At 39.6% G+C, this 26,941-nt stretch overlaps 1 protein-coding gene across 9 annotated transcripts in view; it reads right to left on the reverse strand.

Annotated features, from left to right (window-relative positions):
• LOC128693337 (ligand of Numb protein X 2) overlaps positions 1–26,941 on the reverse strand; it is a 581,167-nt gene that overhangs the window by 18,754 nt on the left and 535,472 nt on the right. For all 9 annotated transcript variants that reach the window (XM_070089413.1, XM_070089412.1, XM_070089410.1 and 6 more), the window contains 4 exons: positions 25,793–26,000; positions 21,447–21,595; positions 10,181–10,273; positions 2,723–2,832 (listed from right to left, as the gene is read on the reverse strand). In XM_070089413.1, coding sequence (XP_069945514.1) covers positions 2,723–2,832; positions 10,181–10,273; positions 21,447–21,595; positions 25,793–25,960 — 520 coding nt within the window. In that variant the 5' untranslated portion in view covers positions 25,961–26,000. The remainder of the gene's footprint in view (positions 1–2,722; positions 2,833–10,180; positions 10,274–21,446; positions 21,596–25,792; positions 26,001–26,941) is intronic.

Consider the following 26,941-nt stretch of genomic DNA (forward strand, 5'->3'; position numbering starts at 1 on the left):
CCCTCACCGTGTGAAGCGAGAGCGTTAACCACCAGGCCACCAGGCCACCAGAGTAAGACAAATTTGTGAGACCTGCAAGTGATTATGTCAACATCACACCTTCAACAGTATAATTATCATAACCACAAGGAAGCTTTTTAGGCTGGATAACTAGAACCTTCAAAACAGGGGTGCCAAGGCAATGTTGATACGCTTAGAGTCATATTTTACCCCCTAGGCTGGAGTACTGCTGTACCTTAACCGTTCCCTTCAAGGTAGGCAAAAGTGCAGACCTGTAAAATGTGCAGAGAACCTTCACTGCTCACAAAGATTGTCAAGCACCTAAATTACCAGGAACGTTTGAAGTCCCTTGATCTGCATTCTTGAAACCTAGGTAAGACAGAGAGGTACATCATAATTTACATATTGAAACTTCTAGGATTAGTCCTAAGCCTGCATACACAAATGGTTTCCTATAAATGTAGGAGCTTGGCAGATGGTGCAAAATACCCCCAATGAAAAGCAACGATGAGTACACTAACGGAAAACTCGATGTGAAACGACCAAGACTTCTCTCAATACATTCCCTTCATATATAAGGGGAATTACCACAGCCGGGCTGTGGTGTACAGCTAGCACCATCAGTCTGGTTGATCAGGTCATCCACCGAGTGGCCTGGTCTGGGACCGGGCCGTGGGGTCGTTGACCCTCGGAACACTCTCCAGGTAGTCGGGTATGAAGGAGAGAATCACCCGCAAGACGGTGAATATGGTTGAGGTGGGTGTCCGTCCGTCCTATTCTCAGTGAACATAATTGTCTCCAAGTGGACCCACAGCTTCCTAAAGATATATTCATATGTGTGTGACACATGAAGCCACTGTGAGGTAGTTTGCTTTAGAGCAATTTTAAAGCATTAAAGTTTGCTATAGAGCAATTTTAAAGCCTTAAAGGAGCTGCCTTTGCTTCAGCATTTGCTCGTTCATTTTCCAGACTGACACGGCCTGGGGCACTACAAAACTTCATGCCATTATACCGGGCAAAGAGACTATGGAAGGGGACAGTAGTTTCAATTTCTTAGATGAAGATCTTTGCCACTATTAAAGCCCACCTTGAACGGTTAGGAAAGGGCGAATGGAAAAGGGGAGCCTAGTGAGAGGAATGGGAATATGTAGTAGTGTGGTGGACTAGGCTGAGAGCAGAATCCGAAAGAATAAGAGGGAAGGTCGTATATTTAGAGATCAAGGATTAAAGGTTTAGTAGTGATCCAAGCAACAAAATAAATCATAGTATGCTCGTACCATATACACAGATGTTATACCATAATTAACCTTTGTCCAAGCAAGTAAAAGCCGTTCAGACAAATTAACAATTACATAAATATACACACTCCATATTAAAATATAAGCCATCAGTTAATAACAATATCAGACTTGAAATTAGGTCCCCTAAAATTTTCCAGATGTCCTTCTAAGTAACCCAGAGGTTATAAAATGTGATACAGTGAACAGCTGTCCCATGGTTGAAAATCGTGCAGCACACTGTACACTGAAAACAGGCACAACCCAACCTATCTTGCACTTGCCAACTAAATCCACACCGAAACAAACCATCAAGTCCTTAAAAACATATTTTTTAAACGGTTACATTTTTCACTATCCATTAAATAATGCGCACTAAAAGATTTCCCCAAAATGTTACCAAAGTCTAAAAGGCGAGTATGAAACCTCTAGGCTGAAACCGAAAGCTCTGAAGCCTAGGACACATTAATGTGTCAATCAGCGATTTTCTGTAATTAGCGTAGAGTAGGACGATTCCCTTCAAGCATATAGGGTACATGAAGAAGATTGATGTGCTCTATCATAAATCGGCAAATTCGATCACTGTAGAACTCTTAAAAAAATTCTGCTCGTCTGCAGGGCCCACTGGAACTGCCCCTTTTCAATATAATTTCATACGTGATCTACGAAATGTAACTGAGAGGGAAGAGAGGCAAAAGACTTGCAGAGACAATGGTTGAGGGGAATAAAAAGAAAGGTGACAGGTGTGATAGTAAATGGACGAGCCTCATGAACTGCTAAGGCTTGCAAGGCGTGTGACGACCATGTGGTATTACCCCTTACGACAGAGTACAGCCAAACCTGACGGTGTCCACCCCCACTATCATAAATAAACTCTGCTGTGATGTCTAATATTGATCCATGGAGCCACTTTTGTAAACCACTGGTAATTAGCTTGAGAATAACAGCGTTGAATACACAATCACGGCAGACACAAACAGCTTCGTGTAAGCCAAATAAACAACGATAAACAGAGAGGGGCCGGTTATAGCCCAAATGAAGATAATGTCAACAAGCCACGGGAGAGGGCAAAAGGGACAGATTAATACGTAATCATTATATCAATACAGACATGCTCGCATACATTCTAATTTTAGGAGCAATAAGCTTTGTCGCGTGGGGCACTAAATTTATATTCTCATGTGGAGGAAAACTTAACTCTAATAGGTATGAAAACATTTTTTTATTACCCGCAGCAGGTCGATTTAGGCTCCACAAGTGTTCTTAATCGTTGCAGAGTGGATGAAAGTCTTCAAAAACTTATAATAAATTTACTTAGATTTTAATGAGGTAACATATTGCGGTGTCCTCCATTTAAAAAAAATGCGCATTACCTTGATGTGTATACCTGCAGAGAAGTGACAGAACTAGACGTAAAACTATCTTTACGTTGCTCTGATACTCACCATGATCTTTATAAGTGCAGGTGGTAAGGTGGGTGGTGATGGAGCGCTGGGAACCACGGTATTCACACCCGGATGTAGAATGGGGACACGACACCCAGTTACCTGGACACCTGCAAAGGGGAAAACAACTATTTTAGTAACAACCTGTCTACCAAAAAAAAAAAAAATAGCGTACATATTGTGCACTATCACACCTTGGTAGTACTTGTCGAAGGCTTTTGCAGAATCACTGTTCACTACATATGCATGTAGTCAAAAAAAAGTAACTGCACAAAAAATGCACTATCCACCGAAATACGAGCACTTAATAAATCTTTGTCTTATGTATGAAAGTGTATATATCTATTATATTTGTTAATGATTCCGGGGATCACTGCTCCTCCAAAAAACTATGAAACAATGTATATGCTGAATGTCAGTTTGTGAACATTTGCATGTTCTTGAGACAGAAACGACCAGCATTGGGTACAAAACCATATTGTCGATGATGTAAAAAATAAATATGCAGGGCAATTCTTTTTTTTTTTGTGACAACATAAAATCTGTATAAAGCTTTCTTAAATCAATACGGTTTGATAAAACTACATAAAGCAAAAAGCTGTCAAAGTAAAAGTTTGTTTGCACTTTTTTTCAAGACCAGAAACTCTGGCAAACTGCAAAATGTTCAACAAACTCATGTTTCAAACTATACAATGAAAAGACGGTAGTACCGCACTGGATTGTTGCTATACTATCCAGAAAGCACAAAAAAATGTACTATACATATCCAAAATAAACATGTTTTGTCCTAATATAATCCTATGAATTTCCAAAGACTCACTGTTAATTGAAAATTTGAAAAGGCGTGTAATAAAATGTATCCAAGTACAAGCTTTCCATTTTTGTTTATAACAATATAATACTGGCTAATCATTGGCTAGGGGGCAAAACTGTGTGTAGTCAAGATAGCTACAAACTCCTCTTTAGATCAAAAGTGGCAGGGATAAAAATGGTTCAGGTCTAGAAGAATAGCTGTGGAAAAATTAAAAGAGCATAAGGTATATGATAATGGTATACAGTTCCAACAAGTTAATAAGCAAGAAGTACGTAGCACATCTTACTTATTAGCGTGATGCATTATTATAGGACCCGCAACAGAACACCCGTGAGAAAGAAGCATATGAGAATTATACATAATAGAAAAAAGAAAGCATACAACTCAAGAGTCAGAGATTAAGTAACAAAGAAATGACAGAGGAGACAGTTGCAACTTCTCATCGAAAGGCGAGTGTCGAAAAAAATGTTTACCAGCTGAGATGGACCCATCAAGGAGGAAGCTCGAAATTTGCGATGTTAAATTTGAAAAAAGAAAATAATTTAAAGAGCAAAAATTTGTGACACTACCATATCAAAAGAGTGAAAAATGCCAAAAGTTATTGCAAAAGATTTGCCATAATCGCGAAGCCAGGTTCACCAGACCTGAGGCAAGAGAAAATCAATTGAACGAGTCATGCGGAAGCCATGTTGATGATGCAGTGGAAGTGAAGCTAAAGGGCGCAGTTGTTAGGAATTGAACAGTCATCTTTCCTAGGGACAAGTTGAGTCAACTTTGTTGAGGTGAAATAAGGCGGTGAGCATGAATGCTTGCAAGTACTTAAAGCACATCGTAAAGGCTATTTCAAGCGGTGTGCAAATTACATAATGCCTTCAGAAATATATAATTGTAGGGAAACGCTAAACCCGCAGGAATCGTACAGCGCCTGCGGAAAAAGGGAGACAATCAGGTTCATTCCAAGGAAGGGAAACACACGGGCAATTTCTTGCATCAAGAGCCACTCGCCGGCATCAAGGAACTTCCCCTGAGTGGTCAATACTCTAACAGGCACCTACTGAGGTGAAACCCCAACCTTTAAACGTTAAGCAGGTATCAAACTCTAGTCAATGATGCCAAATAGGTCATGAGGGATTTCTCTCACATGTTCCCAAATGAGATTCTGTAATATCATGAAAGAAGCTGCGAAGGAAGTCATGGGCGGCCGAAGCAACATCACACAGATAAGACACGCCTACGCTAAGCAATATACACCATAAAACATACAAACTTATTTCGAATTATGATTTGTCGAGTCTGAGGTAATGAGATACTGTGACCTAATCCCTAATGCAACTCAGGGGCACTTAGTGCATGGTACATGAACAAGTGTTTTCGTAATCAAGCAACACTAGTAGAGTATTAGATTAAAAATGCAATGATCAGTATAACCTTTACAAGCTAAAATACATACCTCGTACAAACATTATACTGATTCTCTCAAAATGATTTAGTAAATATAAATTATATATTGTAACCTTTGTAACCTTAACCACGACCAACCGCCTACCTCATCCCTTGCAAGTTGCGAACTCAATTCTGCTCCCTAACTGTATCATGGGCGAAGTTCAAAACTTTCCAATAGCATGTTCATAATGCCGTCAAAAGTTGCCGATGTAATTTTCCCGACCAACCAGGAAAGGGAGGGCAGGAGGAAGAAAACGAGGAGACCAGGAAAGAATAAAACGAGACCATTGCTTTTATCCCTTTTTCAGCTACCTTGACAACTATTATTTCATTGGTATTTCCCTAATTATTGTTTGACCTCTGATTATAGCTTATCTTCCTAAGAGTATTTTGGCTTTACTATAATTTAAGACGGTGGAAAATGCAAAGATGACACTGAAAATACGATTGTTTTCGTGATATAGGAACCATCTCTGAGTCTACGTTTAATCTATCCTTAAAACAATAGATCAGATTTTTTAAATATAAGGTATGGGGAGAAATCTGCTTCAATCTGTATATTTACAAAAAAATTATGACCACTTGTGGGAACCATTATAGCTAACTCCCACTGCAACGCATACCTCTAACCTAACTGATTTTTTATTTTTTTCATGTACTAGGGGGAGAGAAATCAAAGACACAAAGAGCAAGCTTTTATTAAAAACGTCTCACTTTGTGAGAGCTATTTACTCTTGTCTTACATAAGTGTTAAGAGGAAGGTTGGGTCAAGGGACAGGGAAAAGTTCATCCAAGTTGAGTGAGTAGTGGGACAGGTAGGTTTAAATAAGTGGACCTGAGTATCTGCAGGAACAGAATTTCATAAAATGCTATTTTCTAGAATGGTGTGGGCGACTGGTTTCGCAGTGGTAAAGGCATCGATGGTGTCTTGAGACCTCAATGGTTGCATCCTCGAGATACTTTCGCCTGTTCCTGTCACTCCCATAATTGCTGAACTTACTTCAATCCAAGAGATGAGAACAGCATTTTCTATGGATTACGCAGGCATTGTTGACTGTTTATATATATATCAGCGTTCATTGCTTGTGTATTGAGACCATGGGCCGTCTCACTTACTGTCGGGGAATGTGTAACTTGAAGGATGGGATTACCGCTAGGGAGGATAATTCCATCTGTTGATTTCCACGCTTTCTTTTGGAGACTTGATAATATGGCCTGATTTGACAGTAAAAGGATGCACGGAGATACTGACCGATGAAAGCCTCTTAGCCAAGGAAGTGGGTCTATCCTCCCCTTCCCTGGATTAAATCAGATTGCCTCTCATTCCCTATATGATCCCATTGGTCTTAGCACTTCCCCCGGATTATAATTTAATAATAAAAATATGAATCTTGAGTTCATACATGTGTGCTAGTTTAGGATTGGTTGACATAAGGTAGCATAAACGGTCAAACTAAGGTAGAAAATTATGCTACCTTATACCATTATTTCTTCCAGCTGTGACAGACTATTTGTAGATGAAATGTTTCCTAATCTCGATACACTAGTTCAGGAACACAGAAATGCTTCTTAACAGAGTCAGCAATGCCTTCGTAATACATGAAAACTGCTACTCTTATCTCATGGACTGAAACATAGCACAGGTAATAAAATGCACGAGCGACAGGAAAACGCAAAAGTGTCTTTAGGCTGTCACCATCCAAGTTTCGAGACTTCAATGAGCAAAACCTTTGGGCCCTTCACAAATGCAAAATTGCTCGCCCACACCATTGTAGAATATTGTGTTCCACGAAATTCTATTTCTGCAGATACTCGAGTCCCCTAAACCCACTGTATGTCACCTGTACACTTCTCACCTACCTCATTTTCACCACACCACCGCCCACTCACCAACTCCGATGCTGTTCACTTGCCTGCACCTCCCCTGTTATTTGACCCAACCCTCCTCTTAGCACTTCACTGTTGGCCTTTGTAAGGAAGAGTGCGCCTAGATCTCTATGTAATTTGATAAAGCTCTTGCTGAGGAAACTTTTTTTCTTTTTTAAGGCTTGCTGTCTCTGCATGCCTTTGAGGTACAACGTGTCGTGAATGGGTGTGTGTACAGACAATGATTTGTTAGAGTTCATTTAGTTTGATCGGTATTGTTTTTTCCCCTTTGAAAAAAGATTAGAATGTTTCTCTTTAAGTATGCACATTCTGAAGGGTAACATATGCCAGGGGCTCGTTACCCATATATGTAATTTAATAACCATACTGACTAGGAAATTGATGCTTAATCACTGCTCCACCGACTCTTTTATTTAACGAAGTTATGCTCTCGGTGAAGCTTCTTCAGAACTTAACCAAGAATTCTTCCTTTTAAAGAGCTCAGAATCAGAAGATCAATTGAATCATGAGTGTTTGGGTGTACTCACAGAGTTGTGTTGGCAAGGAAAACATTAGAAAAGCGCTAAGCCAATGATATTCTACGTCACTTATCTTTAGACTGGAATATTACTGTACACAAACAGCCCCTTTTAATGCAGGGGAAATAGCAGATTTAGAGAACATAAAGATATTTGCTGCCGTATAACCTCAGTCAAGCATCTAAATTATTGGGTGAAGGTGAAATCCCTCAAACATCAATTTATAAATGAAAGATTCTGGAAGGATTGATCATAAATCTGCGCACTGAAATCATTTCGAAAGCAAACCGCTTGGCAGGTGGTGCAAAATACCCCCAATGAAAAGAGGGGTGCAATGAGTACACTAAGAGATAAACAAGTGTAAAGGGACGAAAACTTAGCTCCCTTCAAGTGTAAAGAGAATAACCAACAGACCCTGTCTTCCAGAGGAAACCAATAAGTTCCAAGAGTTAGTCAATGATTAGCCGGCTGTGGTGCATACGTTGCACTGCGTGCATCCAACACTAATAGCGTGACTGATCAGGCTGTCAACCGGGAGGATTGGTCTGGGACCAGGCCGGGGGGCGGGGGTTACTGACCCCAGAACTGTCTACAGGTAAGGCAAGAGGAGCCCCTGGAATGGAATATCTTTTACAGCGACACAGGTTTAGTGCACATTTTGGCCTGACCATTGCATCAGCCTTATCTTGGCCTCTAAGAGCCACCCTCTCCTCGAATCAAACCTAATATGTTCTCATTCCTCAGGCTCTGTATGAGCCCTACGGATTTAACACCTCCCAAGATAACTGCCTTTAAGGTTAACACTGCTCGTTTTTTTATTACTTTTTTTCAACAATTCTCTTTTCCCTTTCCTGTCTCTCTGCTATGCCTCTTCTCCTTTCCGGTATATATCTCCCTTCACCAGTCTCCTCTCCCCGCCCCCGCTCTCCCAACTCCACCAGTACCAATCACTCGAAACCCACACATGCGGTGGCGTATTTCCTCGTGCTATTGACTCGGGAAGGAAAAATAAATAAAAATACATCTGCATGGTTTATGTGCGCTTACCGTCTGCAGCTTCTCCATGATATTACGCTGGGAGGAGGGAAGAAAGTAATGAGAGGAAGGGGAAAGAAGGGAGCCAAAAATAAGTAGCGGAGGAATTTGAGAAGTAAAGTCAACAGACTACGTCAAAACTTCGGCACACAGTGCAGATTTCACTCTATACTCAAGAGAAATGTTACTGTATATTTGGTATATAAACTTAGAAAATAATGCCTAATAAAATACTGATATTGCCATTCTTAGAAGCAAGTATAATGAATTTTTAAGCATGGTAAAATACAGGGTAGGAAGTCTCATACTGATTCGTGTACATCAGAAGAGAGAGCAGTGAAGTGTGCAGCAGCAGCACAGCTTCCCAACACATTTCACACACACCAGCAAAACAGAAAAAAAGATACAAGCACTCCAACAAATTTTCCCAACGACTCTTTTAGCACTGAAGATGATAACTATCAAGGAAAACATTTGTGGCGGTGTAGTATACAATGATGTATCATGAAGAATACACTGAGTCAAGAATTATGGGCGTCACTTTTTTATTGTCCGTGTTCATACTGTAGTAAATAAGTACGTAGGTGTTAGTCTACTGTTACGGGTTCGTATCCTAGAGTGTGGTAGTATAGGTTACATAGGGAGAGCTGCATTAAAAAAAACCTATTGCGATATCTTTTAGGATCTATAACTTATACAGTATATCAGAAGACATTGTTTTGAGAGAACTAAGTGACCATATATGAAGAAAAAGGAATCTGAAAAGCGCTTTGATATGGTAAATCTCTCAGCGTTCTTGGCAAAAACAATCAGTACAAAACGCATATAAGAACAAGCCACGATACACTTAGCATAGAGTAGATACAAGAATCAAAAAACATTATGAAGTACAAAAATCATGATACTGATAGCACAAAGAGGAGGAAACACAAATCATAAGACCCTGATAGTATGCACAGAAGGCCCACAAATCAAATGACTTATAGGAAGAGTCGTGAAAGTAGAGGTCGATTAATTAAAGAAATGCAAGTTTGCAGGAACTTGCTTAATACTAAAAGTAATCCTTGTTAAAATACTTACCCTTGGGGGGAAAAGCCACCCTGGGGGGGGAGGGGGAGTGGGGGTACGGATTGAAATCCTGGGAAATTGAAATGTAGCTCTTTTCATGAAACATCCCATTATCCAAAAGTGTCAATAGCAACGCTTCGAGGAACTGCAATTCGCCCATTTGTATTAGTTCGTAACTGGCAATTAACTATAAATAAATTTAAGTTTAGTTAGCTAAGGTTAACCTAAACTAAAATAATTTTCATAATTTTGTAAACGGCCCTTCGACCAAAACTGTAACTGTAATGCTTGTGAAAAATGCCCATTCTTTATGAAATAAAAGCTAAACATAGAGAAAGAATTCAAATAAGATATAAAGAACACAGAATGTTACGTTCAACAATAAGAGATGTTGCTGAAACATTGCAGAGTCGCCATAATAAGAAACGTATATTACCAAGATTTACTGTGAAGCTTTTTATGAATAAGAATGGTGAGAGAAACACATTGTTGTTGGGAACATTACAATTGACACTGAAGATGGCAGAACACTACAAGAATAAATATTTAGCTTTCCACGGGCCAAGTAAACCTAGACCCTTCAACAACTAGTTCAAAGTGAAATACTTTCACCAGGCAAATCAAGACCCAATAAAAAAAAGATTAAATTTCAATATCAGTTCAATAAAAGTTTAGATTACAGAATCAACTCACCTGTACTTTAAGTGGTCTTCCAGGTCTCCTCGCTGCATCTCCATAGTGCAGTGATCCACGTTGGGACATCTTACTTTAAGTTTCTCCAACAATCTGCAGACAGATAGTTAGGTTTAAGAGAACTCAACACATGTAGAAAAGCATGTAACAATGTATTTCAAAACAACTTCATTTAAGAAATGAACATCCTGATAGTAACAATTATAATAGTAACAATTATAAATAATTAATGCAGCTTCAAGAACTTGCCTTAATTTGTATGTGTGTCTCCCACAAACCCATCCAATCTCATGAATCCTAACTACCACGCCTTTTCAACCCAGAAAAAGCAACAATATCGTCTATGCCAACTTTGTGAACTAGCTTTTTCCTCCAACTAGCTAATAACAAAACAATCATTGTAATAACTTCAAAGTCAGATTTAAATGAATATAACACTGCCTTAGGTAACAGTGTTTGGCAACACTACCATCAGTTAATGATGCCACAAACAATGATACAGTATTCTAACAAAGCTAGCCATCTATTCTGTATATCCTTCACCTTGCAACAATGCCATTTCACCCTTTACTCTCACGCCACTGCCACTCCATCCTTTGCTTCAATTTTACTCAGCCTGTATTCACTATGCTCATTACCAGTTCCTATTTCTTGCAATTACACGTATTATTACATTTACGGGAAAGTGCTAAAGCCATAGGGATCATTATATATATATATATATATATATATATATATATATATATATATATATATATATATATATATATATATATATATATATATATATATATATATATATATATATATATATATATATATATATATATATATATATATATATATATATATTTAATATTTATGTGTGTGTGTACGTATTCGCCTATTTATGGTTGCAGGGCTCGAGTCACAGCTCCTGGTGTGCGCGCGCGCGATAAGTGCTATGAAGGGTCCCCAGCAGTTGAGATGTTTTATATGCTTGCAATAAATGATATCTGTACTTTTTTTAGTTTCCATTTCTCTTTTTAGGAGCTGTGAGCACAGAAGACGTGAGAGCACAAGTGATTTGAAAAGTATCATGGGCTTGACTTAACTCGCATAATCCAACAAATCATTTTCTTGTTTTTGGTACATTTGCAGTTTCTGTGAATCATCTGACATTGTTATTCCTAGGTCTTTAGTATATAGTCTGCCTCCGTTTCGTATTCTGTGCTCTCTCAGATTACGTTTTCTTCTATATCTCAGAAGTTGGAATTTGTCACCAATGTCCATCTTTTCTTTGTTCAATGTAAATTTTTTATTGCTGTTGATACCTGTTTGCAATTTTTCTGTCTTATGCAGTGAGAACTTTCAAGCTTATTTTTAGGAGTGTGTCAAAGTATCGGTATTAGTATCGGTGAGTATCTGCTATCGGCATTGAGTATTGGTATCGTTAAGTATTTGCTAATTTTGATGGTATCAGTATCCGCAATAATTTTTGTTTTATCCCATCCCTATTATTTTGGTATCATCCACAAAACATGATTCGAACCTATGATTAGTGTTTATCAAGTTTTTTACTATCCTGATTCTATAACATTGTTTATCACACACTGCACTCACTTTTTTTTAAATTAAATATTAATTTAACAACCTTTCATTTTATACCTCACTATGGTGATTTAAGTCAAATGCTTTTTTGCAAAATCTGTACACAACGTCTGTATTTTTATTTTCTTCCTCCTGTTTACCACTCCACCGTACGTCTTCAAGATTTCTGGCTCCTTCAACCTTCCTTTCCTGGACAGTATTTTGAAGTGTCTCCTCACCGGAGCATGTATGCTCCTAAGTGTTCCTCGGCTGACATTTGTACTTTATGTAATCAATGATTTTTGTCCCGCTGTTCTCCCGTACTTCCCAGCCCCCACTGTTATTCTCACAATTTCATTTAACTCTTCCTCTCCCTGCGCCAACATTCCCTCACTGCGTTAAGATTTCCTGATTCTTCCTTCCCTCCCTCTCTCCTGCACCAACATACTCCTTCACTGCAGGCTCTTCTAACTTAGTAATTCTACCATCTTTTTGTTCAAAACTTGGATTGTGGCCAAGAGCGTCGCCTCAAAACCTTATTCTGTATTGTAGCTGCAGACTTCCTGTGATGACCTACCCACTCACCCTACTTACCTCCATCCCTCCCTCCGAGAAAATATGATTATTGTCTGGCGTTTGGTTAATAATAACAGAATGCAGACCATTTTGTAAAGTTACTTGCAATAAAAATGTTTAAGACTATACTACCTTACTAATTTGGGTCGCGATGCGAGTTAGGAACCACTGGCGCAGCACAGCACAGCACGCCCACAACCCCTTACCGCGCCCCGGATATACACAACAAAATTTATATAAAAATGTGTACTAGTGATAAAGGTTTTATGAAATAATAACTAGGCGTGGTCATGGCCCAGATCTTGGGGGCGTTGACCCCCAGAACACCCCTCCAGGTATGCTCTCCACTCTCTTTTACCCCATTTGTGCACACCTAATTCTAAGTTCAATTTTAAATCGTAACTAACAACCCTCACACTATCTTTAAACATTGCCCTTCCTCCGTCTCACGCCCTCTAACTCCCCCCCCCGCCACCAACCACCACCACCTTTCCATCCCTCCCTCCCTCATACGTCAGCCATGCCTTCTCCTCCCCACACGTCTTTCCCTCCTCCCCTCCTCTTCCCTCCACTTTCACTTCTTCCCCTCCACACACGCTTATATACTTCAGCCTAACTACATTATGAGGCACTTATGCTGCGATCTCATTTGCATAGAGCCATTAGAGGTCCCCTACTGGCTGTTTGCTGCTCCCTTCTTCCCCTCCCGACCCCATAACTCCGACCTTCCATAAAAATCCCTTTCCTTATCTTGAGACTTACATAACCGGCATTGCTATTTAATCGAGTAAAACGAGTTCAAATACAAAACACAAATAAGTAACTCTCAATATACTAAGTGATCTATACAACTACGTCTCACAGAACGGATGGGGTTCGGTCCCATGGCAAGCCAATTGAACCCTTTCCGTTTAGATTTTTTTTTTTTTACAATCGTGTTACTCCAATTTCGCGCGTCATTTAATAACGGTTTTGAAGAGACTACTGTTAATGCTTGCGACAAATATAGTGCGAGATTTCTGGAAAATCCTGCACTGTGGTTAAGGTGGGGCCCATGCTAATCTTCCTAGGGTATAACAATATACCAAATTAGATGAATCCTAATAGGTCGTGCAGTTAACGCACTGGCCTCCTCGTTTTAAGGACTGGCTTGTTATAAGTTAAACCCCCATTTGTTCTACAAGTTGCTTCCACTCATGTTATTATTTCGCAAGTCAACTAAATTTGTGACTGGTTTCGAGAATCGCTGTACTCTTTAAGCCTGGCCTGAGAAGGTCAAGCTTTCGTGACGGTGTGACGAGCCAAGCTGCTATTGCACGCAGCCCACATGCCCACAGGTATCACTATCTGGTTGATAAAGTAGATCAAGTGGGGTAATACCGGTTTCCAGTACTTCCAGAATGTCTCAAGAGAACGCTGTAGGTTACAGAATGATTTCCTTTCACTCTAATATTTCCCACTCTTTTCCCCTTCCCGTCCTCTCTCCCTGGATATCTCTAAAAATGAATATTACATATAATTTTTAATTTTAGAGTGAATTTAGATTTCCAAATACACTTACAAAAATTGCACTTAAAAAAATGTATTTTTATATACAAGATTTACAGACTGGCCAGATAATTCAACAAAATCACTACCAATTACGGGTGGCCAAACTATAGCATTTTAGAGTTTTTTTTATGCAATAGAGATATTTTAGAAGCTTATAAACTTTTGTACTTTGACCAAATATCCACGACTGACGTCCTGCTGAGCCCAGTACAGATTGTTGCTTGTCTGTAGGGCTCGCCCCTCTTGCCATCTCCTAAGAACATATAGTGATGTTAGTGGCCAATGAAGTAACTGAGGCAGAAGTCTTCTATGAGCACACGATACAACAGCCTTTGCCTCAGCATCTACCCCTTCATTACCAGGAACCCTGAAACATCTAGAGCAGAAATAGAACACCATTTCTGTACTGGAAGTGGCTGGATAAAAAATTTAAGCCAGATCTTTAAAGTTTGAAAATATGCAAGTAACAGGAATTGCTGATAAGAGCTGAACACAAAAATAATGGAAACGGATAATACTTTTCCGAGAATTTGAAGGAAAGGGATGATAGCACTAACCAAACCAAATTTTCACTAAATTCTGGAAATACGAAACTACTAAACACCTCAAAAAAATGTCAACATAATACCAATTACAAGTCGATACCCCTGGAGCTAGAGCGCGAACTGGAATGACAGTCCGTAGTAACGAGTAAGGTGAAAGGAGAGATTAAAGAATGCTAAATATAAAACAATGTAACCAGTTGAATACCCACAAATATCTGTTCCTGGAATATGTAGGTAACTCTGCAGACCTAGAATCATACATATCAAAAATGGAAGCTGCAAAACTAATGAGAATAAACAGAGGAGGATTGCCAGGTACTTCTGGAGTATCCGCACACAGATGGACCGGGTGAGATACGTGTGTTGAATTCTAAATCTGAGACTCTTCTCGGTGTTATTGTGCTAAAAAATTTAAGCACCCACTAACACAGCGGTGGATACTCCTCCAACACTCCTGTAGCAAAAACAGTATATATCCCTTGCAAACAGCTATAGATAATCGAACACAAACTACAGTACCCTTCCAAGAGGTGCCTTGGTGCCGGTGAATGACTCGAGTATAATTTGAGATACCCTTCCTTTTCAATTGTCTATCACACTTACATTGGATAACCCCTATGGGTTTAGTTCCCGCCCATGAATGAAATAATATTTACTTAAGACCCCTACCATATTAATTAACATACGCTGATATACATCTCAAAGACTTACTTATTTTACTCTTACTGATTCAAAATTCATGTGTATTATATAAATCATTTCTTTATAGCAGTGAATATGATGGACATTGTTTACAATTAACATTAGCTGGATAAAGATGTTTTGGAATGCCTTGCTCATCGAGCAATGTGCAGGATAATGTGTGCAGTATGTTTCTTCCACAAAGCAAGGATGAAATGTGTCGAGTGCGCCGCTCACTAAATTATATCACTGTTGCAGTTAAGTGAAATATATGACCAGAATAACGCAAAGTGAAATGAACTGCTCTATTCGCAACAACTGGAGCATCACTACGACAGCACACATTAACCTCTGTCTGTACCGTATACTGAAGTATGACTTCGCGGTATGACAATCTTGTACTTAAACAATAAATAATGTACTGTACTGGTGGCTGAAAATAAATTCCTGGATGGAAAAAGCACAGAGGTTCCTTGAGCTTCAGCGCCACTTCAGGATCACGGAAGATAAACCTAGCACGCAGAAGTGTGATTTAAAATGACCTATTTTGTTAGGGGTGAGGAAAATGGCTGAGAGATTTACCGAACGTCGTGGCAGATTATCCAGTGCTCAAGTACATTCAAAAGCAAGCGTCCATTCACACTTGCAACACATAAGCAGATACTTGACTTTTTAAACACGGTAAAAACATATATATATATGTTTTTTTTAGTGACAGATGTTAGCTACACAAGAGCAACGAGTTTACGGAAGGATACTGAACTCAATACTCAAGGCTTCAAAAAATATTATTTATAATATAAAATATTTGTACCACTCGGGGAATAAGAACGAAGTATGTTTAAAACAAGCGGAATGGGTCCTTTCCAAGGCCTTGCCGAAAATATAGTCGAATTCAACTATATTCTTATCTGCCCAAGGTGTGGGGTGTGAATACAATATACACGCAATACAATCGCAGACAATCCAAAACAACCCACGGCAGGATAGAAAACAACCCACGGCAGGATAGAAAACAACCCACGGCAGGATAGAAAACAACCCACGGCAGGATAGAAAACAGTAGCACAAGGTCTTACACTCACTTGTGCTTCGTCAAAAGCTATGAAGTGTTGCAAGACTTGTCACAAATAGGATGAGGGAAATATTCTCTCAGAGGTAAGGTACCGTGTCTACACGAACGAGGATTTGGGATTTATTGATGAAATAAACTGGTCCTTGGGGTGAACGAGTTAAAAGGTTTAAGAACCACTAAACTATATCGTAACTATAAGCATAAAAGGTTAAAGATTTATGAGCATCCTCTCTTCAAACTTAAGGGATATTTTCAAGAGGTCACCTGACAGTTTCCCGATTAACCAGGCTGTGGTGCTTACGAGGGACTGTGTGCACCGAGCACCAGCAGCCTTACTGATCAGGCTTGACTGGGACCGAATCGCGGGAATGACGAGCCTCGAAATCATTTTCATATAACCTTCAGATAACAAATCTGAAATATTAACACACTGCTAATAACGACCGCAGAATTGCGACAATGACTTAAGACAGAATTCTCATTCATGGGAGAACGCTATATCCTTAGGAGTCATGCACTGCTGGGGAAAATGGTCGTCATCTAGGTTACATCCAGGGAGGGAGGGGGAGAGAGAGAGAGAGAGAGAGAGAGAGAGAGAGAGAGAGAGAGAGAGAGAGAGAGAGAGAGAGAGAGAGAGAGAGAGAGAGAGAGAGAGAATCCAATTCCTTGGATCAAGAGCCTCGCTATGACAAAAAGTCAAGGATTAACAACCACATCTAAATAAGGAAAAGCAGAATTACTGCAACAAGGAAAATCCTAGGACACGACTAGTACCCAGGGGACGATGAAAAACAAAGGTCTCTTGCTGGGTAAAGAGCAGGAACAATGTAGGCGTTGAAGTACCCGAGGATCAGTAACATGGGGAGGAGGGGAGAAAGTGGAAGAGCAAAGAAACGAGGACCAAGTATGCTCGGGATGAATGCAAAAAACCTACAATCTGGTGCTCAGGATGAACAGCGAGTCCTTAATGAGAGACTGTAAGGATACACCCTCATTACCGGGCGCTGTTTAGCACACTCGTCTGTCGAGGAAACAAAGGGAGAGAAAAGCTGAAGACCGAACCCACATTACATTCATTTCCCTGCCTGCAGGACTGAGTTCCTCTCAACTTCGACACTGATTCAGTTTGTGTACACTGTTGTATTACCCTAATTGTATTTACAGGGTTGAATCATTACTCCTGGTCTCCCTGGACCTGATCATACTCTTTAAACTTTTTATTTTGTTGTAACTGCACTGCCTATCCATTTACTTCACTTACTACTCCGAGTTGGGAAACATATTTTATAATATTTTTTGGATTCGTGTGCCTCTATATATACCATCTGTAGCTCCTGACGCTTTCTCTCATTTCAGTTTGTCTCTATACACTTGAATTAGTATTTTGCATATCAAGATTACACCCCCTCACCCTCTTATTCTAATAGCGAGTTCAAAACTCGTCGTGAAGCTTTTTTTTTTATTTACAGTATATTCTTGACTAGGTGCGGGTCTCATGGTGATACTACGTGCTTTTAGATGGGTTTAATATATGTTACGTATAATATCCTAAATAAACCTATAAGGTTCATGGAAACATTACTTCCATTTCAGTTCTCTTCCCTACTAGTAAGTTTATTCAGGTATACACAAATACAGTTACACAGATTATCATACATAGCAGCATATGTGTAAAGAACCTAGGATAACCTAAGTCAGAAAGAGTGACTTTTCCATTGGGGTCCTTTATACCACCTTCCTAGTGTCGCAGTGTTTCTCTTGTGCTCTACGCTTCCATCTGTGTCCCCTTGTTCCTGGTCCATGAATTACAAATAGTCCATTCCTATCAATTTTATCAACTGCAGAATATCTATTATATAGTAATAATATCTTATAACTCTAGAGAAAGACAAGCAGATCCCTTAGTCTCACTGTACACCGCACAGCTTACATTAGTGTGACTGTAAGCTTTCAGAAATTTGTCTCTGAATTATTTGTCCTTAAACTGACCACAGAAGTTGTAAAAAAAATATTTTCCTATTTAGTATCAGTCATGTTCAGTTTAAACTCCAGAGATGAGAAATGTAAAAATATCAATTAGCAGAAGCACAAACATAAAATATCATTTTTGGAAAAACATTAAATTACAAGGAAAATTAAACTAAAAGATCTATAGGATAATGTCAGTGAAAGAACTGTTACTTGTGCTGTCTTTTACTGGGTCTTCTGAAGGATGAACCAGTCAACGAGATAATGTGACTCTGAATAACCTCACCAGTTGTTACGAGTCGGAACGCTTGATATAGTAACGTTTGTCGGGAGAACGATCGGTACCGTGGGGATGAACGTGAATGTGCGGCTCTACCAGACTGTGTGAATTTACTTAACCGTGTGGCCAAGCCACCAGGTCAAATGCCGCAGGTTAGCACGGCAGGCATCACTAATAATGGCAAGGGTCTGTGGTCGCTCTTGTGTACACACTACCAGCTAAACTAAATGACCCCTAGGAGCAGCGTGATGAAGGCAAGCACACGGAGGTTGTGCAGTGTCCTGCGTCCTGCGTGGGGCTGCATACTATGCCTCTCACCTCATTCATGCAGCTCTCCGCATCTCCTTTCACTCAGATTTTCCCAACCTCTCCAGTTTCGATCCTCCCCACGTTTTCAATATCTATATTACCTTCTGTCAGTTCAGAACTTAGGATTCAGAGTTTCCAAACGTATCCTCGAGGGAGTTCCTCTCATCCTTCCAGCACCTCTACTCTCGCCGTTAAACCATGGACTGCAAACCACCTTCCCAAGGACTTCCAAAGCTCGCTCACCATTCTCCCATGATGAGGTATTAAGTAAAGTTTGGTATATTAGTAGTGGCGTGCGTGTTCCCTACTGACCCCCGAAGGCAAGACCTCGACAGTGTGTGCATGCCGGAGGGAGACAAAATGTTAGGAGTGTGTTGAGGAAGATGGAGAGGAGAGATAAGAAAGGGAGGTGTGGAGAAGAAAGAGAAGTGGGGAAAGGAAATGGGTGGAAAAAGAGGGGGAGGTGTGCAGGAAAAGGGAATATGACGCTGCTTATATATCGTGTTCTTTTTATCATTTCACCGTCTTGTAATATATTCCTTATTATTTGCAAAGCAATACTTTTATGTACAGTGATGATTACTGGAGTTGCTTCTGAATTGTACTCCTCTAATCTATCGCTCTTTTCATAATATTCAAACCACGGCATTCACTGCCTTTAACCTCCTTGCTGCAATATTTCAAGACCATGCATCACGCTGCAATATTTCAAGACCATGCATCACGCCTGTACAAGCAATCGGCAACATTAAAGTGTACCACCATCTATTTAGCATCCACTGACAGCTCTTTCAACAGATTTCTCAGCGTTCTTGCTACTTCGTTTTTAATTTAGTGATTCACCTCGTATTTCATAGATCCATCATGTGACTCATCCATTCGCCAGCATTACATAAAATGAAGGAACACTGCAGTAAGTCTATTGGCCCATGCTTGGCAAATCCAACGTAGGCCCACCCAGACACACCGACTTATATACCCGTTCAATGTATATTTAAAGCTAACCAAAGATCTCGCCCCAATAACGCTACCGGTACTTAGTTATATCATTTATAAATCTAAATTTGTCCGACTTGAATACATTACTGCGAGTTCTGTCTTGGTTAAAAAATTTCAGCACGTTGTTTACTTTCCATTTGTACACTTCAGTCATATTTCCCTCCCCAAATCTAAGTCTTTCTAAACTGCAAATTCGATACCTTCAGCCTATCTACGTAGGAATAAGTGGGATTAACATTGTCATCCGTCTGTATATTTTCGAGTGCATTTATGTCCCTCCCATAATATAATATGGAGACCAGACCTGAGCAACGCAATCTAAATGAAACCTTACAAAAGATTTACAAAGCGTGATATGACATAAAGAATCCTGTTATCTTTACTGCACTTATTAATATTTTTCGCATTCAGTTTTGGCTTAGTTCTACATTATTTAGCTTAGAAATGCCATAGTTACTTTCTTTTTTCTTGAATTATAACCTTACATTTTTCTGCAGTGAGTTTCATCTGGCATTTCTCCGACCACATCATCCCTATTCAAATCATCCTGTAGTTTTCTAGTGTCCTCATCAGATGTTATCTAACGGTCTATATTAGTGTCGCTATTTATTCCTTTATCTATGTTGTCTATGTAGATTGTTAATAAGGTCTCAATGCTGACTCCTGTGGTACGCCACTTGCGCCGGATCCCCATTCTTATTTATTCCCATTTATGAACATAGTGTTGCTTTTCTATCAACCATGACTCGACCCAGAAGATAATTTCTTCTATACAATGTGCCACTACTTTCTTCATTAGTCTCCAATGTGGGACTATCAACATATTTACTGAAGTTCATATATACATTATCGTATTATTTATCTCGGTCTACTGCCTAGAATACCTTGGTGAAAAAAGATTAGCAATTTAGTAAGACAAGAACGCCCCTTGTAAACCATGTTGAGATTAAATGATCAAGGTGGCTTCGAATTTCATCCCCAATTAGTAATTCCATCCATACTCATTCCGTCCAGTCTGGCCAAGCTTTCATTCCATACTCTAGTCACTAGGTTATTTCCTTTATTAACACGAAAGTACTTTTACACACACAAAGTATTCCAGTTTTTCTAATAAAGCGTCTAAATGCGCCATGTCTTCTACAAATACGAGTGAGTGTTCTCACTATGAGGCTGCACAATAAACTAGCCGCTTCGGCGGCAAAATCTAAATCTATAAGTATCATTATCTTATCGCTAAGATCACGCCTTATTTACATTCACTTTACATCCTCATCTATAAACACTTGAAATAACTTTGCCATCACACATTTCTGTAGAAAGGTAACTTATTGAAAAAATACCTATTTTACCTACATTAACCTAAAACTCCACAGTGTTCATGTCACATTCACATCCGAAATCCATCTTATTCCTGTGCAATTATAATTTCTGTACTTGCCATCACTTTCGATAACACTTTGGTGATTCGTCAAAGTCGTAACAGCGATCCTCTTTAAATTGCATACGGTATTCAGTTTTCCATATAATTCTTACTTTTTGTTGTCCCCTTTTCCTTAGGCTGTACCAAGAATATGTACCTCTACCAATTCTTAAGTATCTTTCCTTTTTCCATATACACATCCGTTGCACGAACCTAACACTTAATACCCACCTACTTTCAGCCAACTAAAACATAAAATAATAAATATTTTAATAACAAAATCGTGTACTTACTTTTTAAGGACAAGAGAAGACTGACTACACAGCTGCTGGGACAGGGGCTTACGGTCGACGGGACAGTTCTGTTGTACCGTCAGGAAAGACAGGAGGCACGGTCGGCAGAAGGTGTGGCCGCAGGGAGTGTCGAGTGGCGTCACCAGGGGCTGCGGAAACAAAAAAAAGTTAAATAAGAAGTGAGGCATACCTGGCTCATAAGATCATCAGTCTCAAATATAAATATACCATACATACTTGTGACCGGTTTCGTAGGTTCCACTCTCACTGCCCGGCCTGAGGCCAAGCTTCCTTGATGATTACCTTTTCATCTAAGCTGTTGCTACTGGAGACCCACTGGACTACATAGTCATCACATCCTAGATGATCTGACACTTTACGGAGGTAGAGAGCCCAATATTCTCTTGAAAATTTCCATAGTTGTTCCGGCAATATTTCTGATATCTGCTGGTGTCAGGTTGAATAGTCGTGAACCACGGATGTCACTTTTTTTTTCTTTTTTGCTTTGAATGCACTTGGCTTATCTTCCTATATCTTTCACTCCAGTATGTTATGGCAGTGTAGATTAGGGACTAGGTCCTCTTAAGTATCTTCCACGTATTTTATCATGTATCGCTGCTTCTCTCCAGAGTACATTCTTAGGATTTTGAAACGTTCCAAGTAGTACAGTAAATATTTATTATATAAATTATCTTTACGAGGAAGCGCTAAACCCATAGGTGTCGTACAGCTCCTTCAGAATGGGTGGCAATCAGGTTCGATCTAAAGGAAGGACAGATCCAATTCTTTGGATCAAGAGCCCCTCACGTTTGACTGGAGGAAAAGGAGAATTTCTGCAATTCCTTAAATCAATTGACTTTCACTAGCACCAAGGCCCCTTTACAGGTCTTTTCTTCTCAGCGTGTTCTGACTGGCGTTTATATGTAGTCTTCGGGATTTGCTTGGCTCATCACATCCCAATTCCCCCGATCAAGCCCTTCGCACGCATCAAAGCAACCCCTTGCAGGGAACAGAGTCTTCTGAGGAATAATTTGGAGATCAGATGGCAACTTCAAAATGTGGTTGTGGCTGCATAAAATTAAATCCTGGGGACCCGTGATGTCCCGAGGATACACGAGATCATTAATTCTAGGAGACAGCAGTAAAGTTTGGATAGGAAACATCAATAGATCACAAAAGCCTAGATAGGAGACAGCAGCAAAGATTGCAAATGAGACATCAGTAATACTATAAAGGAAATCAGCAGTAAATTAAGAATAGGAGAAATATGAACAAATGGCGTGATAAATGGTAACTGCCGAATAGGAGGACATCAGAAACAGTATCACGGAATATCAGTAATATTAGAATGTGGGGTAGGCTGGTGGTTGGTGCATTAGTAATGCTAGGACATGATATCAGTTATCCACGGATACATAAATAACGATAGGAGGATGGAAAAGTCAATAACGCTAAGAGCCTGGGAACAACAAACACACAGGCCCAGAGGAGGAGGTCGCCATGAGAAGAGTCATCCCAAGAGGGCAAGGGGATCAATTCTCTCGAAAGTCGAGATGGTGTCGGGATTACGGTGGGTGGCAGTAGCCAAGCGGACGAATACACCACAAACGAGGATATTAAAATGCATCAGACGAAGGGACTGGTGACCTGCCGCCCGCAAGCAATTCTATCACCAGGTATGCACGGTTGATTTATCACGGGCTAATGCATGGGTGATAAATTTATTATGCATCCCATACCCATTGCGGGAGGACGTCAAAAGAATACAAAAGCATATAATAGGCTCAGGGACTCAACCCCATGAATGAGGGGCGGAGATTAGCTCGTATAATAAACTAAAACGCGTTCAATTTGTGACGATCCTGCTTCAAGTGATAGGAAAGAAGGGAACATGTAAAACTGATTTATGATGAATACGCCCAATGGATGTGCACATTAATCTAACATATAATTATTTCATTAACTTTTCAGGCTTTCAGTAGAAATTAGGCCATGGGAGGGCGGCAAGCATGTGATGTCTCTGTTAAGGGGGTAATACAATGGCCTCTTAAAATATCTTGTGATTTGAATGTTATATGTAATGATTTACGTAAAACAAATTAATTATGACAGGATAATATAGCGATAAAAATTAATATAAAAAACCTTGGGAGTGATATGCTGAAACATGACATTAAGAGCTGAAATTATTTGTAACGTGTTAGGAAAGAAACTCGCTAGCACTCATTAAGCATGTACGAATATTTTCCACTATGTTCAAACAAATAGCAATGATATCATTTATCAAGCAATGGACACTGTTAGTGATGTCGTGTTTACTCAAGCACTAAACTTCATGTATTACTGACGTCATGTGTGTTTTATTAACTACCACCAGTGTAATTCAATGTTAATAAAAATAAATAAAAATTATAACTGGATACAGGTCAGGTGTACAGTAACTCTCAGCTATAACTCCCTGAATTCCGCGTTACAGCTGTCAGATAAAATCTTAAGTTACGGCTCTTTGAATTACCAGCCAATCTCATTTCTGTTATAGTTCCATGTGCATGAATTATCCGCATCCTACTAACATGTCCCAAAACAAAATCTGTTATATTAAAGGGGGCTTCATGGAGGCATCAAGAGCAAGCAACACAATATTAAAGCTACACCCCTCACTACCTTGCCTCTATCTACACTAGTTACACGTTATCTTTACGACAGTACTTGACCAGACTTGAAGCACCACCTCCATTCAGTATGTATTATCTCCACTTCATGAGCATCATCTTCACATTTTAAACCGTATCTTCACTACATTATAAGTTATAATGCCATAAAAATCCTATCTGTTTTGGTACAACTGCCCAGGTCATCTGACGGAAGATCTATTTCTCAAAGCTGCATTAAATTCCACGTTTAAACAAAAGCTATATACAGTAATTATTACTTGAAACATTAACTTCAGAAAGTCTGTAAAACGTTCATAGCTTCTATCCGGACGGTAATGAGCGTTGCGGTGTTTAATGCAGCCTTCAAGACTGTAAATTATTAAAACCTTTCAAAAATTGTAGGGTATGTAGACTGAACGCTTTACAATAATAATCTTACTGTTTACAAGTGTAGAGAAGCAACCTATCCTCACTCTCATGTATTACTTCGTGTCTAAGTAAATAATGACTTACAGCTACGAAAGAACACAATATCATTGTAAATGAAAAGCATCCTTATTACAAGTAATATTTTATGTTTAACAATAAGGTTAGGATAGTGGGGAAGAGAACATAGCCCAGTAAACCTAACCTAAATTAAATTATAAAAATATAATGTTACTTGTAAACGAAATGAAATTTTAATGTTAAATAGGCTCTGCCATGGTTCTAGTCAAAGATATTCCCTCGTGATTTCAAAGCCAAGTTTTACTTGTTGGAATTAAGTACACCAAAATCACATACGTAAATGAGGACAGGTGGGGGGGAGGACTTGCTAGTATATGTTCTGTAGAGGCCTTAATTTAGCTTCTAGAGTATATACACCGAAAGGTGTGTATCTCGGGGTATTCACTGGGAGTGTACTTTAATCTCTATTTTAGGGACTACAGTATTCTTGGCTGGTGGTGCACAGGTTACATGTAGCCGTAATAACCCTCGTGTAGTCGAGGGAAATTAACCAACGAATTAAACTTTTAATTTTCTTGCCAGTTTCGAGTCTTAAGGTCCAGATCTGTGATTTATCTCAGGAATATTATCTTCACTGTTTATCTTAGGGTAAGAGCAGTTATCACATTTCAATGAATTTCAAAGCCACTCACAGCAATCGACTAAAACCCAGACACAGAACTTATTTACACCTACATGAACACTAGCAGCAGGTGTAGGTAGATTTGCACATATGTCTTGCCTGTTCTGTTGTACTCGCCTACTTGTCTTTGCCTGGGTCGATTCACATCTGGCCTCTCCTCTTGACTCTTATCTACCGGCTTTACTGAATTTTGGCCCGCAGGGCCAAATGTTCTGGGCTTCAACTTAGAGCAGCGTTTCTGTCTAGCATTCTGATACGGACGAAGAATCGAAGGACAGAGCTTTCCATTCTTTGCAGTGAAAGGCCCACAAAAGCTTAACACTTAACCTAAATATATATTGACCACTGAGCTGCAAGTCAACTGCCGTCTACCAGTTCTACTCTTCCCATTTAAGACGGAAGGGGAGGGGAGGTGCCTTAATACTGAAGGGTTGTTAATCCAAAGATTTTGAATTATCCTCCCATTGGATCAAATCGGATTACTTCCCATTCCCCAGGCACCATATGATCCTTACCCGGTTTGGCACTTCCCCAGGAGTATAATAATACACGTGTGTATTTACCTGTAAACAGATGTGGCAGGTGACATCTTCATCTACGTCGTCGATGTAGTCGTACAAGTGCGGCTCGTGCGGCTGGTGCAGCTGGCCGCAGGTGCGACAGTTGCGGCGACGACCACTCCTCACAGATCCCACGCCCACGCCCACGCCGCCCTCCTCGGTAACCTCCATACTGGCGCTCCCACACTACTCTACACCGCCCCCATCACTCCTGCAACAAAACGAAAAAGGTGAGAATTAAACTGGAGCAAAATACTATTAGGAGACAATAAACCTTCTTGATTAAACAAAATACATAGTCGATTACAATGAAATAATGGTATTGATAAGAATGATGATTAGTTTTAATGAAGATAAGGCATATGTATATAAATTTTGCTGCCAAAAACTACTAACGCCATTATTTTTCTTGTTCAGGTATCAAGATCAACCATAATATAGATGTGGGCATCTCAAAAAACAAAAAATAATAAATAAAAGGATCTTTTACACCTGAAAAACTTCAAAATTTCACTTCTGGATGGTAGTAACCTCGCGATCCAGCATTTGCTGAGTCATAACTTTCAGGAAATCCTGATCTAGACATCGTTCAAAATTAAATATCAGTTACCGTAAAGTTATTATACTTAAATTTACTATCCTAAATTTACGTATAGTTAACCGCAAATAAGTATATTATATAAACAGTTTAACGACATCAACCATCAAGGTCTTCCTTAGTTACTCTGCAAGACGGGTAGGAGGTAGGTGCCTTGATGCTGGTGAAAGGCTCTTTGTCCGAGGAATTGGGTACCTTTCCCTCGGATCAAGCGCTGTATGACCCCTGCAGGTTTAGCGCTTCCCCGTGAATATAATAAACTTTTATTTGTTGGAAACAATACGCTCGTTACGTAGGAGGGACAGCGCTATCCAAGGTCCTCATGGACAAGAGAACTGTAATAAGAGGAAGCTGAGAACCCTGTGAACACGACAAGATGCAGAAAGATGAAGTAAAAGACAACAAGCAGACATAAGATGGGGAGCCACAGATGGAAAAATGACAGTCAGAAACTCATGTGACAGTCCCAAGAGCGAGACTCTTGGAACCGTCGTCGTAGCTTGATTGCTAGCGCACTCAACTCACACTGGTCCAGTGGCTTACGCACTAACACA

The sequence above is a fragment of the Cherax quadricarinatus genome, chromosome 28 (assembly GCF_038502225.1).
Source record: "Cherax quadricarinatus isolate ZL_2023a chromosome 28, ASM3850222v1, whole genome shotgun sequence".
In the NCBI taxonomy this organism is placed as follows: Eukaryota; Metazoa; Arthropoda; class Malacostraca; order Decapoda; family Parastacidae; genus Cherax; species Cherax quadricarinatus.